Source organism: Mya arenaria, chromosome 10 (genome assembly GCF_026914265.1).
Source record: "Mya arenaria isolate MELC-2E11 chromosome 10, ASM2691426v1".
In the NCBI taxonomy this organism is placed as follows: domain Eukaryota; kingdom Metazoa; phylum Mollusca; class Bivalvia; order Myida; family Myidae; genus Mya; species Mya arenaria.
This window is the reverse complement of record NC_069131.1, coordinates 64,521,539-64,536,559: the sequence shown is the minus strand read 5'-3', so window position 1 is coordinate 64,536,559 and position 15,021 is coordinate 64,521,539. Positions and strand designations below refer to the sequence as shown.

Here is a 15,021-nt window from a genome sequence, read left to right as displayed (position 1 = left end):
TAAAGATGCAGTTTGACACGTATATATGTACAGTGCAGGTAAAACGCAGGTTTACGGCATAGCAGCGTTTCTGCAGCGTCTCAATGCTGTAGAAAGTTGACGGCTGTACAGGGAGCTGGCTACAGAGTCGAATGGCGAATGAGGAAAAAGCCTTGGTTGTACACGTCAATGCGCTAGATAAACAGCAAGTACTTCATAGTGTTGCTTCTTGGGCCGGTATTGACAGGTTTTGATTTAATAAATGGAACTAATGTTAGTAGCTCGGGGTACATCTGATGAAAAAGTTTTTTGATTGTTTTTAATCGGCCGAATTGGGTGGCGACTAACAAAACGCATTGCAATAACATCATCGCGTTTGGGTAGCAACCTATGAGCGACAGATACATGTAAGTACACATTTTTACATTAGCACCCTTCATGCTGAAGTGTGAGCTAACAAACACGCCTGTTAAATAAATATTCTTTTCAGCGTCAAGAAAAAATCAAACTGGCGCAAACTGCATTAACATGCTTACTATTATTAGTCCTTTTCAATATCACAGAAAGACAGCAAACAGTTTATTTTTCAACAAAAACTCCCTGATATGAAAGAACAGCAACAATCAACACCTATAACAATAATAAGTATACAATAAATCCGTTAACCACAATAAATGATCTCATACTAGTGTGGTCAATAAGGAAATTAACCACTATCAATTGTAGTTGATCAAATATAATTGTACACAATAAGATACAGGTAATGAAAGCAATAAAAGTGTTCACAACAATGAGTAAATAACATATAAACAGTGTTTAACTCAAGTGGAGATAACTTTTAACAAAATTTAATAACCACCCGAGGAAAAAACGCAATAAATATGTCCACAATTTTAATGTTTTAAAATAATCCAACAAATAAACACAAGTTAAAAAATGTGTTCGCAACAATGATTTTAATAACTAAATAAACTTGTTCATATGAGGAATTGAAAGATGTGTTCACAACAATAAACAATGGTTTTATAATTGTGTTCCCAACAGGTGGAACTGGTTTAAGAACTGTGCTCACAACAAACATGCCTGTTATTATCTTAGATGTGTTGACATAGTTATACTTACAGGTACAATTCAAATAAGGTGTTCTCAATAATGTGACAATTGTATATAAAGCCTTAATAGAAATAGCCAAGGAGTAAAATGTTTATAATGTCAAGGTTAGATATCGTTATTAGTATGTAAAATATTTCAAAACCTACCATTAAGATTCCTTTATGTTTTTTGCTGTTTATATGCATCCCAAAACAAGAGAGCATGAGCAAATACCAGCAGATGTGCTATCAACAGGATTCAATAAATGTGTTCAAAACAAGATCCGACATTTTAAGCAACATTGCATTAACATGTTATTCTATGGGATGTCCTTCATCTCGACAAATGAACTCCAGCTTATATTTTGGTTTTTCTTTGAATGTCTAGAGGGACCTGTGAAACCAAGTAAAATCAAAGTCAAAACAGGTTGAATATCAATCATGCAATGCCAAGTAATAATTTTCCCGTCTGTTTTTTAGTATTTCTATTAAAATATGAGTTAGCCAGGAAATCATTTGCTAATTGTATGAAATGTCCTCAGTTAAAAACAGATATCGTTTGCTAAATGAATCTTGACAGAAGGGAGTCCACAATATGTTACTTGTTAACATCTGAAGTATTTTCACACAAACGCAGCACTGACCTTTCAAAATACCTTTTGGAGTACTAATTTGCGGACTTTGTCCGATCTTGATTTGCCTTGGATGATCTGTGATAGAAAAACATATACCTACATTGCTAATTACATTATAAAAGTTAGTCAATAACATGAGTATCAACAATCACATGTGGATGTGAAGTTTGGTGTGAATAATCTTTAACCCAGAACATCATGTTTAAAGGTACAAGGATCAACGCCTGAAAAAATGGTATTGATAACATATTTACCATCAATACCAGGGCGTTTATATTTTCCATTGCCATAGTCGATACCAGGGTATTACCCAAAGGGCCAGACGGTGCCCCCCCCAAAAAAATAAAATAAAAAATAAGTAAAAATAAAATAAAAAAATATTTTTTATCAATAATAAATATTGAGAACCTCATGATTCATTCAATGATGTTTCTTCTGAGATATATATCTACTGCATTGATGATATTTTACTCCATTTTGCAATACTAAATTGTCAAAATTGTTTAAAGAAATGTGACTCCCCCCCACACAAAAAAGGCTATGGTGTCTTCCCTAAAAATGGTAAAAATCCCCTGGACACTCCTGAGGATGAGACTGTTTCGGGTTAAAGGGTGTATAATCTAGTCCATCATGTTTAATTGTCTGCAGTATTGTATCAATAATATGTTTATCAAAAGTCACGTTTGGATGTGATGTTTGGGTTAAAGAGTGTTTAAACATGCCATCATGTTTAAATGCCTGAAGTATTGTATCAATAACATGTCTACCATAAATCACTTGTTGATGTGATGTTTGGGGCAAAGGGTGTATAATCCAGGTTATAAGCTTTAAAGGCTTGCAGTATTGCATCAATAAAATAGTTACCATCAAGCGCTTGTGGAAATGAAGTTTGGGGTGAAGGCTTTTTCATCTTAGCCATCATGTCCCTGTACTTCTGCAGAAAGTCAAGCCCAGATTTACCTTCCTTAACTCTATCATCTTGTTGACCTGTGACTAAAATAACACACTGAATATAATTTCCACATGATGTTTACCCTTTTCACTTATTCCCAAAGCAAAAGTGGCCACACCTTAACAACTGTATTGAACAAGAGGAATAAAATGAATATACTCGTACATGCAGAGAATGGTATTCAAACAAATAACTGTCATAGTTCAAGTTTCAAGCCCAACTCATAGCGTACTGATGAACTGATATTTTGACACCGATGTTTGAGGATACTAATCAAGAAAATATGGAAATAAGTATATCATATGATTTAGATCAATAACAAATAAGTTACAAGTTATTTACTAGCAATAGTCTAATATGAACACAGCCTTAAGTACACACATTTACTTATATAATTCATGTGATTATGCTATTTCAAATACCTTTAGGAACATCAGCTGTTGACAGGGTAGTTTTTGGGTTGTCAGAAGCAGATTTTTCAAAAGGTGTTGTCTTTCCATCATGTTCAACATCAGAATGAGTAGAACTGTGTTGCAAAGATGATGTTTGTAGTTCACATAACATTTTATTAGGTGCACCTGTGTTGGTCTCAATTCTTGGTACTTTACTTGCAATGAATTGTGGTGAACTTGGTTGAACCTTGGTTTCAAACTGTTCCTTGCATTTCTCAAATTCAACGAACTTCTCCTGAACATTGTGTACACTCTGCAGTTTATGCTTTCCCGATTTGGATCTTCTCTGTTTACTCTTTTTTGGCTGCATATCTGAAGACCAGTTTTTATTTAAGGCATTTTCAAGTGCATCATCATCTTTAAGTGTTGTAGAATTCTGTGAGTCATCTTGGCTACTTTCACTGCTTAAATCAACAAAGCTGATCCTATTGGCGTTCCTAACTCCTGCAGATTTCTCACACTGTATTTCATCTGCAACTTCAACCATTTCAACTTCATATGTACCTCTTCTGTCAAATGCAGTGTTACAATACTCATCCTGGGTCAATTTCACTTCAAAATCATCAGGTTCAATTATAACTGTTTCATTATCAGTGACAGTCCTTATATCGATTGCAGGAACACTTAGTCCAGTATTTTTTAAGTCTGTATTGATATCAACAGACTCATGGACAATGTTTGACATTTCGAAAAATCTTTTAGTAATAACTAAGTTTTCATCATACTGAGGTTCATTTGCATGACTTAATTCTGTACATTTTGCATCAATTACTACATCATTCTCCTCAGAAATGTCCTCAAATGGCTTTTCTGCATGACTTATACAATTCGCATTCATACCAGACTTGCCTAAATCAGTTTCATTTGAATGTTCCTCTCTCTTTTTACCCGCTCTTGCAATAGGTCTCATATCATCAATATTTGTTGAAACATTTATGCTTGTAGTTTCTTGTACATTTTCATCAGGGACAATTCCATTCTCCACAGTAAAATCAGCTGATTCAATTGGAATATTTGATAAAATTTCTTTGTTGCTGAATGTGTCTGACTGACTATCTGTCTCTTCACAATTTGGCATTTCCTTTGCCATTTTCATCTGCAAATATACATAAAATAAGAACCTCAAGATACAGAGACATTGATTATTCATTGATTATACATGGATTTGCTTCTGATTTCAAATAATACCCTTTGTTTCTAATTGGTCAAAGTAATCTTATGTTAATGAATAAATATCAAATTGGTATTCTTATGAATCCTGAATTTGAATACTGCAGCATTCACACTTATGCAGTATCCATGACCAATAGTCAAAACTGGTTCAATTAGGTCTAGTTTTGATAATTCAAGTACCATACTCAAATGTTACTGGACTATTTTGGTAAGTTATCCAAACTCCCTAAAAAGAGATTATCCCCATGAACATTGGTACCAAGTTTGGTTGTCAAGATTTGATTAGAAATGTTCAAATTCATATAACCACTTTCTCAGGTGAGCGTATGAAAGTTTATATATTTTTTACACCTAACCACAAATCACTTAGAACATACCTCATCTGTCTGAACTGCTCTTTCATTCGTATCTCTAACAACTTGAATACCAAAGTCATTCATCTCGACTCTTGGTGCCTCTTCTACCATCATTGGATCATTCTCAGTTTGGACACTAGAGCTTTTGAGGGCAGGGTCAATTGTCTGTGTACTGTTTACAAGGGTGTCCATTGTTGCTTGTATACTCTGAAAAGATCATTATATTCAGATTTCTGGTCTGGATCGATTGTTACAAGGATGATGATTGTTGCTTGTTACGCATGTTACAATACTCTGAAAACAACAGTTTAATATTAAACATTGTGGACATGGTCAATGTACTTTCAAAGATTCACAACTGCTTATGATACAGAAATATACTTGTTTAAATAGATGTTTGCAACCCCACACCATCTGTCATAGAATGTCTGAAATGAATATTTCTAGTACTTCTAAAGATAGGTTCAAATAGTTTGTATAGAAGATCTCATTTCCAAAGATTCTTATAAGCTCTGGGTGCCAGGGTTTAGATTTGAATCAGTTTCAATGACTTCATGGGGGGGCCCTTGTAAAGGGGAAATAGTGTGGAAGGTGTGGATGTGAGGGAAAACCAAGGATTTTTTTTTCAAATTTCAAAGAGTTTCCAATTAAAACACACGCAAACTTATTCTAAAATAAAAGTAAGTGTAGTGAATGATTGTGTCAAACAGACAATCATGTTAACATTAACAGTAACTGCATACTAGTGACAGCATATTGCAGGTGATAGGATGACTCATGATATATACAAGGTATTGGCTATTTTTCCTATTTTGATAAAAAAACAATCATTATTTAAGAAAGACTGAGTCCTGCAAAAGATTCATTGATTTAAAACAACAAACAACTATATTTGTGTTTGAATTTCATCCATATGAAAAGTTAACATTGACATTTGACTGTAATAATGATATTCAGCATACCCAAGTGCAAATTTCTTTCAATGGTCTTTGCAATGTCCTATTACTTTCAAATTCTATTTCTTTCTGGCCTTTTTTATATATATATGTCCTGTAATTGGACCATTCAAGACGTATTCATGTTTTCTTGACTGACCATGCAGAATGCAGTGTACTTTAAAGTAGAACCCTGGTCAAGCTAGTTGTTTAAAATAAATTCTGAAGGGGTTTATATTTGAACTTAAAGCTGCACTCTCACAGATTGATTGTTTTTTTTTATTTTTTGTCTTTTAATGAGCCAATTGTTGCCGAAATATCTGGAGACCAGTGATATAAGACTTCTGACAAAGATAAGTTTGCAGTTTATCATATTTAAATTCCAAAATGCTTAATGGCTAAAAGCGTTACTAACACTTAAAAAAACATTAAATTTAAATCAGTTAATACCAAACAATTGAGATCTGATCTATGCCCAAATCAGCCGATTCTGAGACAAATAAATTTAAAAATGTCAAAACTGACAATCAGTGAGAGTGCAGCTTTAAAACATGACTGCCATAATCTTATGGCGATCGACATGTTTGTCCATATTAATTTCATGGTTTTGACATATTTCATAATACTGATCTGTACTAAGGTCTTCTATAAATATTTATAAACAGCACCAGGGTTGCATAAATTGTTTTTAACTGCGGTGATCACTTAAAACAGTGTTAAAGGCCCATTAGCTGGTGATTTAATGTATTCAAATGTAGAACTTTTCTGAAAATTTTGAAAAATATAAATTATCAAGATGATAAAGTTAAGACATGAGCCTAGACTAAATATAGATAATATAATTTATAGATAAATATAATGATAACAAAGTATGCTAAGAGTAAGAGGAAAGAAAAAGAAAGAAAAAAGAAAGAAAGAAAAAGAGAAAAAACAAACTTATTTTGCCAGTAGCAAGATTTGAACCCAGGTAGGTACCTTTAGTCTGCAGCCTTGGACCATATCTGTTAAACCGTGTTACACATCTACTCTGATAGGGTTTAATGTAAAGATATAAACACAATTTAAAAAAATCAACATTGAAATGAAAGTAGTCAACATTCAAATGTTTATTGATATTGTTTTGAAAAACTGTTGTGGGTTGTAAGGAATGTTTTAAAAAGATTTATCATTTTGGGCAGCACCATTTGGTATTTGGTAGTTGGGTGATGAGTCAAGGCGTAAAAGAAAATGTTTGTTTCCACTTACAAAGTTTCCTGACCCTACACTTTTTTTACCGCAGAGTTTTTTTCCTAATTTCCAAATAATAGTTCATTTATAAGTTGCTATGTTAAAAAATGATGATTTTATGTTTAAAACAATCAACAATAGCTATTTACCCTGACATAGGTAAGTTTGGTACAGAACCCCGGATCTGAAAAAAACCCACAAAGTTAATTATGCCTACCTACCAACCATTTTTTTGAGAAACAAGGATTTTTTTTTCCGTCATTAAACTTCCTAAATGATAACAAATGAACTCCCAAAAACCAAGAATGCCTCTTTAAGCTTCTATTTGCAGTGACCAAACATTTCTTGATATCATATCTTTATCAGGTGAAACTAATGAAATTTTAATCAATTTGCAGAAATTATACAAACAAATCAAATCGGTGTCTTATGCAATATCTTTAAAACTGAAGGGTATGCTAAACAATGTCTTACTTCCAATGCATAAATTAAATAAAAAAAATTAAAACTTTTAACAAGATTTATATTCATGTCATGCCTCAAAAAACCACAGCCCAAATTTGGCCTAGTAGTAGAAAATTTGGCAAAATCATATACAAATTTTGGTGCCTCAGTTTTTGAAGTTTATAATGCAATCCTTTTTTCCTGTCACATTCAGGCCTGCCACACTTCCCATATTACCTAATCATCTGTTGTCGATACAGGCAACATCTCCAACATACACGAATGTGTCCAAACTCCTCACAGTGTTAAATATGACCGAAGAGATACTTGTGAGTGAAATACATTGTCCATATAAACATAACCTTGTCTGCTTCATCTGGAATAGGTTACCTGTGTTGATGCATGCAACATCTCCAACATACACAGTTGTGTCTGAACTCCTCACAGTTCTCCAGATTCCCTTTGTTAATTATGGCCAAAGAGGCATTTACTTGAGTGTGTGTAATACATGTCACACATATATCCATTCCCTTCTCTGCTTCAACAGGGATAACCTGTGTTCATGCATGACACAGTTCCAACATGCACCACTTTCTCTCTTCTTAATGACAATGTTTTTTTGTTCCTGTTACATATAGCCGCCCCCTCCCAAAAAAAAACATGTGTAAGATCATTGTTTCACAGTTGTGTCCGTTCATGTGTTTTATATTACCTTGAAAATAGTTTGTTTAATTGAGTTTATCAAGGTCTGCTGCATCACAGAGAATTAGAGTAGAATACAAGATATCCTAGCTCTTTGAAATGAGAATTCTTGTTTCTTTAACGTGCTTGGTGTAAAGCACAGATACACCAGATACAAGTTTCCTGGGATGAACCAGTACTGAGTACACCAATTTCCCATTACTTCCCTTTAATTTCTGAGTGCTAGGCAAGGGAGCTACCTGTACCATATTTTAATGTTTCAGTTAGATGCTGCCATGGTTTGAACATCCGACATTTTGCACCTGAAGCGAACACTACCACTGATCTATCGGTGCTGTAAAACTACCTTAAAAATATATTGTGCTGTATGAATTTATAATTTTCCCACTACCTTATCTGCTTCATCAGGAATAACCTGTGTTGATGCATTGGTCACCTCCAGCATGCACAGTTGTGTCTGGACTTCCTGACAATGCTTCTCCTTGTTCAACATGGCCTGAAGACATGTAGGCATGAACATATACAGAGGGTGTAATAGAGTGGTCATTCAATATGGCAAGGCTCATTTTGATCAGTTTTAGAAAAATGATTAAACTTATAAATGTATTATTCTATTTATATCACAAATATTAACTTGATGATATACAGCTCAAAATACATTAAAGGTTGCTTTATTATAGTGTGTACAAATTTTTCAAGGTTATTCATTCATGATGTCATTTCAAAAGTAATTAATACACTAGTTAGTATAATATATCCAATAAACAGAGGCTACCAGTAATTGTCTCTTGCAGTGAAAGATTTTGCCAAGAGAGCATCAAAAGTCACCTTAGCTTCTTCCAGTTCTTGCTCAACTGTAGCTAAGTTGTCAGCTGTCTCCTTCTGAGATTCAATGATGGTCTCCTTCTCGTGTCTCAAAATCTCAAGGTTCTCTCCAAGGGATGAAAGGCCAACCTTCAGGTTTTCTTTCTAGATACATACATATAAGAAAATGATGTGTAAGATAGCACAACAAACATAATTCTAATCCACTTATACACAGTAATAAAGTTTATAATAGTATACTACAATGCATTTATTCAAGACTTTGTTTCAATTCACATCTCTACTTTAATCAAGGGGCTTAATTTACCATTGTCAAAGGCAGAGTTATGGGTCTTGAAACACTAGTGGATAATTTTATTGGTATTGTGATAGTGGTATAATGCTTCATATGCATATTTTAAGTGCTATTTTAGTTATAGCAAAAGTTATATTATGAACACCACTGCTGCTAACATCAACACCAAGGCTTTGACAACAACACCAAGCGTATGACAACAACACTATGGCTATGACATGTCCTCAAATTTCTTCTTATCAAAACAAACAAAAATACCCAAAAAGGACCAGCTTAATACATCACCTGTTGTTTCCAATCTTCGCTCTCCTCAGCAAGTTTTCTCTCCAAATCCACAACATGTTTTTCCAGATCCGCCACATTACTACGACTCTGTTCCAGCTCAGCCCTGGTGTCATCTCTCTCGCCCTCTGCTGCTTTACACTCATCCCTGTAGGCTGCTGAGTTGTGCAGGTGGATGTTCACAAGCTTGTGGGCTTCATCTAGCTTTTTCAACGAGTCCTATTTGAAATCAAAATTTAATTAGTCAACATTTTATATCATCATGAATATTTTAAACTTAAATTTTTAGTAAAATTCATAAATTTAGATTTCCTATTAGATTATTTTCTACCGATGTATTTCCAACCATTAACATATCAAAAATACAATGGAAACTTCACGGACAAACCCAGTAGACAAAAATTCAAAACTAAATCTTGTTTAGAAGCTCAAAGCCAGGGCACAATGTCACATAATTACAATAACATTTCGTTCAACATGACCTTAACATCAACAACAACCTCTATCCCATTATAATACACTTAAATATCAAAACTAGAGATCTTTTTTGTAAATAAACAATACTTATGGTCTGAAAATCTTGAAAAACTGTTATCAGAGTTCAAATTTAACAATCTTACCCAGTATTTCTGTTTCCAGTCTTCACCCTCCCTCTCTAGCCTACATTTGCTTGCCTCCAGCTCAGTTATAGTTGACTGTAACCTGTCCACCTCCTCTTGATGAGCTTGCTCTCTCTCTTTTGCCTCGGCTGGGTTAAGTTTTCCTGAAATGTCATATACATAAATATAACATGTAACAATAGGTTAGTCTAAAATTATACGCCAACAGTCAACATGTCGAGCCATTTAAAAGAGCTATTGACACAGATATATTTCTCTTCCATGCAATTGCAACACAGAATCTCATGTAGTTGAATAAATAGCAGACAGCGTAGATACTGTAATTATGATGTTTATATGACATACCCATTGATTATCTTTTATTTGTGTTTTCATATGAAATAGCGGTGCACCTATATATGTTATTTAGATATGCACCATTTTAGACATGCACCTCCATCTAAAAAAAGAGTTGTAGCACCTCTATTTTCAACCAAAAATGTAAAATCTCAAAATATCAGCCTTCAATTTTTGTGACCTTAACCTTTCAGGTACAGACCTGGGTCTTGCATTTGACATACAACCATAATGGTGAATATCTTTGCTTAGTTACTTGGCAATCCAATAATGCATAGGTAAGATGTGGCTCTGACAAGTTACTGCTCTATAACACTTTTTGCCTATGTGACCTTGACCTTTGAGATACAGGCCTGAGTCTAAACCCAACACACCGAATTATCATGAAGAATGTATGTGACCAGCAACTTGAGATTCCTATGATGCCTGGTTAATATGCAGACTGGACAGCGTAGTTCCTATAACAGTACTCACTTTGGTATGAGTGACATTCACACAATACACGACCTCATCATTGAGGACAGGTCACTCATATCAAAATATGTTACCAGCTACTTGGCACTCATATCAGTCATTGTTAAATTGCAGACTGGACAACGTACAGTCCTAATAACAGTTCTCATTTTGGTATTAGTGATCTTGATCTTTGAGGTACAGAACACAGTCTTGTGCCCGACATGCCTCATCATGACCAACATTCATTACAACTTTCTTGAAAATGCTATAATGCATGGTCAAGAAGAGGCTCAGAGAAGGTACAGTCCTATCAACAGTAATCATTTCAAACTCTGACCTATAAGTGTGACCTTGACCTGTCACATGACCTGGGTCTTGTGTACGACATGCAGGGTAAACACTCATGGCAAGTTTTTTGAAAATCCTATAATGCATGGTAAAGATGTGGCCCGGACAAGGTTCAGGCTAGACCTGAGTCCCATCAACAGTACTTATTTTGAGATTAAGCCTCTAAGTGTGACCTTGACCTTTGAGGTACAGACCTAAGACTTGTACGCGACATGCTGCCTTGTCATGATGAACATTTGTGTCAAGTTTCCAGGAAATCCTACAAGCCACCTCATCATCGTGAACCTACATGGCAAGTTTTTTGAAAACATGTTATGCATGGTGAAGATACAGCCCAGACAAGTTTCATTTGGGACACACCCACTGATGCACCCATATACACCAAAATGCCATTATGACAACTTTATCTCACTTATCGCACTTGGGCTTGACATAAATTGTAGTCTGCATGTCCTAGTTCCTCACCTTTAACATTAACCTCTAACAGCTCCTGTCTAAGACTGACAATCTCTTCTTCTTTCATGCGGAGCACACAGTTCTGGTGTTTATTTTCATACTGAAGCCTCTGGTTTAAATCTTGGACAGCCTTCACTGGAATTTTAAAAGGTCAAAGGTCATGGTAAATCACAAACATGGTTAAGATGTTGCTTAATGTGTCATTCATCAGTTAGATATAGGCAACGCAAACAGTCTGGTGTTCATATTCATATTGTAGCCTCTGGTTCAGATCTTGGACAGCCTGCACTGAAATTGTTAAGATCAAGGTCAAGGCATTTATTTCAAGATGTTAAGTGGTTGGGTATAATGTTAAACATCAGCAAGAATAAGGCAAAGCAAACAGTTCTGGCGTTTCTTTTCATTCTGTAGTCTCTGGTTTTACCTTGGATGATCTTCACTAAAAGTGTTCAAGGTCAATATAGCAAAGGATTAAAATTGGAATCAAATTTGATGTAAAACAATGACATACAAAGAACCCAATCGTTATTAACTGCTTTGGCATGGTTATTATCCCATCCCCCCCCCCCACCCCAACCAGTTCTACTTTTAAAAGCACTTTATTTAAAAAAGCATTTCTTTTTAGCTAAACTGCATTGTATTGCGTATATATATATATATGTTGTGAGAAGATGCATTGAATTTCCAATCTAGTCTACAAATTTTCTTAACAAAACACACAATTTATTAATTTTCAGTTTCAGGGGTAATCCAACCCCCACCAGGGGGCCACGGCAAAATTCTGCAAGACTTTCCCCTGTGCTGGTGAGATGTGGCATGTATGATATTATGAAGTGCTTTCCTCTCAAACAAAGTTGAATACGAAAGCTTATTCAGAAAGAATTATTGCTAGTCAAGAGTGTAAATTGTGATATTTAAGAGGGCTTTGAGAGTGAAAAACCCAGATAAGACTTAAATAATATATGAATATATTGTCATGCCATGTTTACTGTTAACCCCCTCTTCATAATATATTTGAATTGAAATTAGGCCAAAAAAAATAATGTTGTGGTTCCTGTTACCCAAGGCCATAAAAAAGGTCTTTCTCTCCACTAACATCTAAAAAAATTATAGGTAGGTTGGTATTTTTTTGGTTTCAGAGAACCAGGATTCTGTACCAAACATTCCTATAGTAGGGTATATCACTTAGTTTTTCAAATATAATCAAATTGTCAAATTAAAACATGTTCTCTTAAAAAATGCACATAAAAAAATCACAAGACGGCCAAAAATTGTGTAGAGTCGGGAAGAAAAATACCGGTTGGGTAATTGGAAACAATCAATTATTTTTTTAACCCCCAACTCAACTGACCTGATTCTAAAGTCTTGATCATATTGCGTGTGTTTTTTTTTTCAAATACAAACCATGTGACACTATTATTTGTACTAGGTGAAACAGTTTATTTGTACCAGGTGAAACAGTTTATTTGTACCAGGTGAAACAGTTTACTTGTACCAGGTGAAACAGTTTATTTGTACCAGTTTATTTGTACTCTGTAACTTTCTTGGCACCATTAATGTCAGAATGTGTATGTATGTTAACATTACATTACACAACTACATTGAACTAGGGTTCTCAATAAGGTTTGGTTGAACCGTCTCAATAAGGTTTGGTTGAACCGTCTCAATAAGATTTGGTTGAACAGTCTCAATAAGTTTTGGTTGAACAGTCTCAATAAGATTTGGTTGAACAGTCTCAATAAGATTTGGTTGAACAGTCTCAATAAGATTTGGTTGAACAGTCTCAATAAGTTTTGGTTGAACAGTCTCAATAAGGTTTGGTTGAACAGTCTCAATAAGATTTGGTTGAACAGTCTCAATAAGATTTGGTTGAACAGTCTCAATAAGATTTGGTTGAACAGTCTCAATAAGTTTTGGTTGAACAGTCTCAATAAGTTTTGGTTGAACAGTCTCAATAAGATTTGGTTGAACAGTCTCAATAAGTTTTGGTTGAACAGTCTCAATAAGGTTTGGTTGAACCGTCTCAATAAGTTTTGGTTGAACCATCTCAATAAGTTTTGGTTGAACCGTCTCAATAAGTTTTGGTTGAACAGTCTCAATAAGGTTTGGTTGAACCGTCTCAATAAGGTTTGGTTGAACCATCTCAATAAGGTTTGGTTGAACCGTCTCAATAAGGTTTGGTTGAACAGTCTCAATAAGGTTTGGTTGAACCGTCTCAATAAGATTTGGTTGAACAGTCTCAATAAGGTTTGGTTGAACAGTCTCAATAAGATTTGGTTGAACCATCTCAATAAGGTTTGGTTGAACAGTCTCAATAAGGTTTGGTTGAACAGTCTCAATAAGGTTTGGTTGAACCGTCTCAATAAGATTTGGTTGAACCGTCTCAATAAGTTTTGGTTGAACCGTCTCAATAAGTTTTGGTTGAACAGTCTCAATAAGATTTGGTTGAACAGTCTCAATAAGTTTTGGTTGAACCATCTCAATAAGTTTTGGTTGAACAGTCTCAATAAGTTTTGGTTGAACAGTCTCAATAAGTTTTGGTTGAACCGTCTCAATAAGTTTTGGTTGAACCGTCTCAATAAGTTTTGGTTGAACCGTCTCAATAAGTTTTGGTTGAACCGTCTCAATAAGATTTGGTTGAACAGTCTCAATAAGATTTGGTTGAACAGTCTCAATAAGTTTTGGTTGAACCATCTCAATAAGTTTTGGTTGAACAGTCTCAATAAGTTTTGGTTGAACAGTCTCAATAAGATTTGGTTGAACAGTCTCAATAAGATTTGGTTGAACAGTCTCAATAAGTTTTGGTTGAACCATCTCAATAAGTTTTGGTTGAACAGTCTCAATAAGATTTGGTTGAACAGTCTCAATAAGTTTTGGTTAAACCATCTCAATAAGTTTTGGTTGAACCGTCTCAATAAGATTTGGTTGAACCGTCTCAATAAGTTTTGGTTGAACCGTCTCAATAAGATTTGGTTGAACAGTCTCAATAAGATTTGGTTGAACAGTCTCAATAAGTTTTGGTTGAACCATCTCAATAAGTTTTGGTTGAACAGTCTCAATAAGTTTTGGTTGAACCATCTCAATAAGTTTTGGTTGAACAGTCTCAATAAGGTTTGGTTGAACCGTCTCAATAAGTTTTGGTTGAACCGTCTCAATAAGATTTGGTTGAACAGTCTCAATAAGTTTTGGTTGAACCATCTCAATAAGTTTTGGTTGAACCGTCTCAATAAGATTTGGTTGAACAGTCTCAATAAGTTTTGGTTGAACCGTCTCAATAAGATTTGGTTGAACAGTCTCAATAAGTTTTGGTTGAACCGTCTCAATAAGATTTGGTTGAACAGTCTCAATAAGTTTTGGTTGAACAGTCTCAATAAGTTTTGGTTGAACCGTCTCAATAAGTTTTGGTTGAACAGTCTCAATAAGTTTTGGTTGAACAGTCTCAATAAGATTTGGTTGA

The 15,021-nt window shown here is 34.6% G+C and overlaps 1 protein-coding gene across 1 annotated transcript in view; it reads right to left on the bottom strand.

The window, feature by feature from the left end:
• Window positions 1-1,297: 1,297 nt before the first annotated feature.
• The window catches only part of LOC128205674 (uncharacterized), a 266,905-nt gene continuing 253,181 nt past the window's right edge, over window positions 1,298-15,021 (bottom strand). The window contains exons 8-17 of the mRNA XM_052907488.1: window positions 11,574-11,699; window positions 9,969-10,111; window positions 9,352-9,567; window positions 8,775-8,915; window positions 8,338-8,442; window positions 4,660-4,845; window positions 3,080-4,205; window positions 2,570-2,698; window positions 1,715-1,780; window positions 1,298-1,464 (exon numbers count right to left, since the gene is read on the bottom strand). Of these exons, the coding sequence (XP_052763448.1) occupies window positions 1,391-1,464; window positions 1,715-1,780; window positions 2,570-2,698; window positions 3,080-4,205; window positions 4,660-4,845; window positions 8,338-8,442; window positions 8,775-8,915; window positions 9,352-9,567; window positions 9,969-10,111; window positions 11,574-11,699 (2,312 nt within the window). The 3' untranslated portion in view covers window positions 1,298-1,390. The remainder of the gene's footprint in view (window positions 1,465-1,714; window positions 1,781-2,569; window positions 2,699-3,079; window positions 4,206-4,659; window positions 4,846-8,337; window positions 8,443-8,774; window positions 8,916-9,351; window positions 9,568-9,968; window positions 10,112-11,573; window positions 11,700-15,021) is intronic.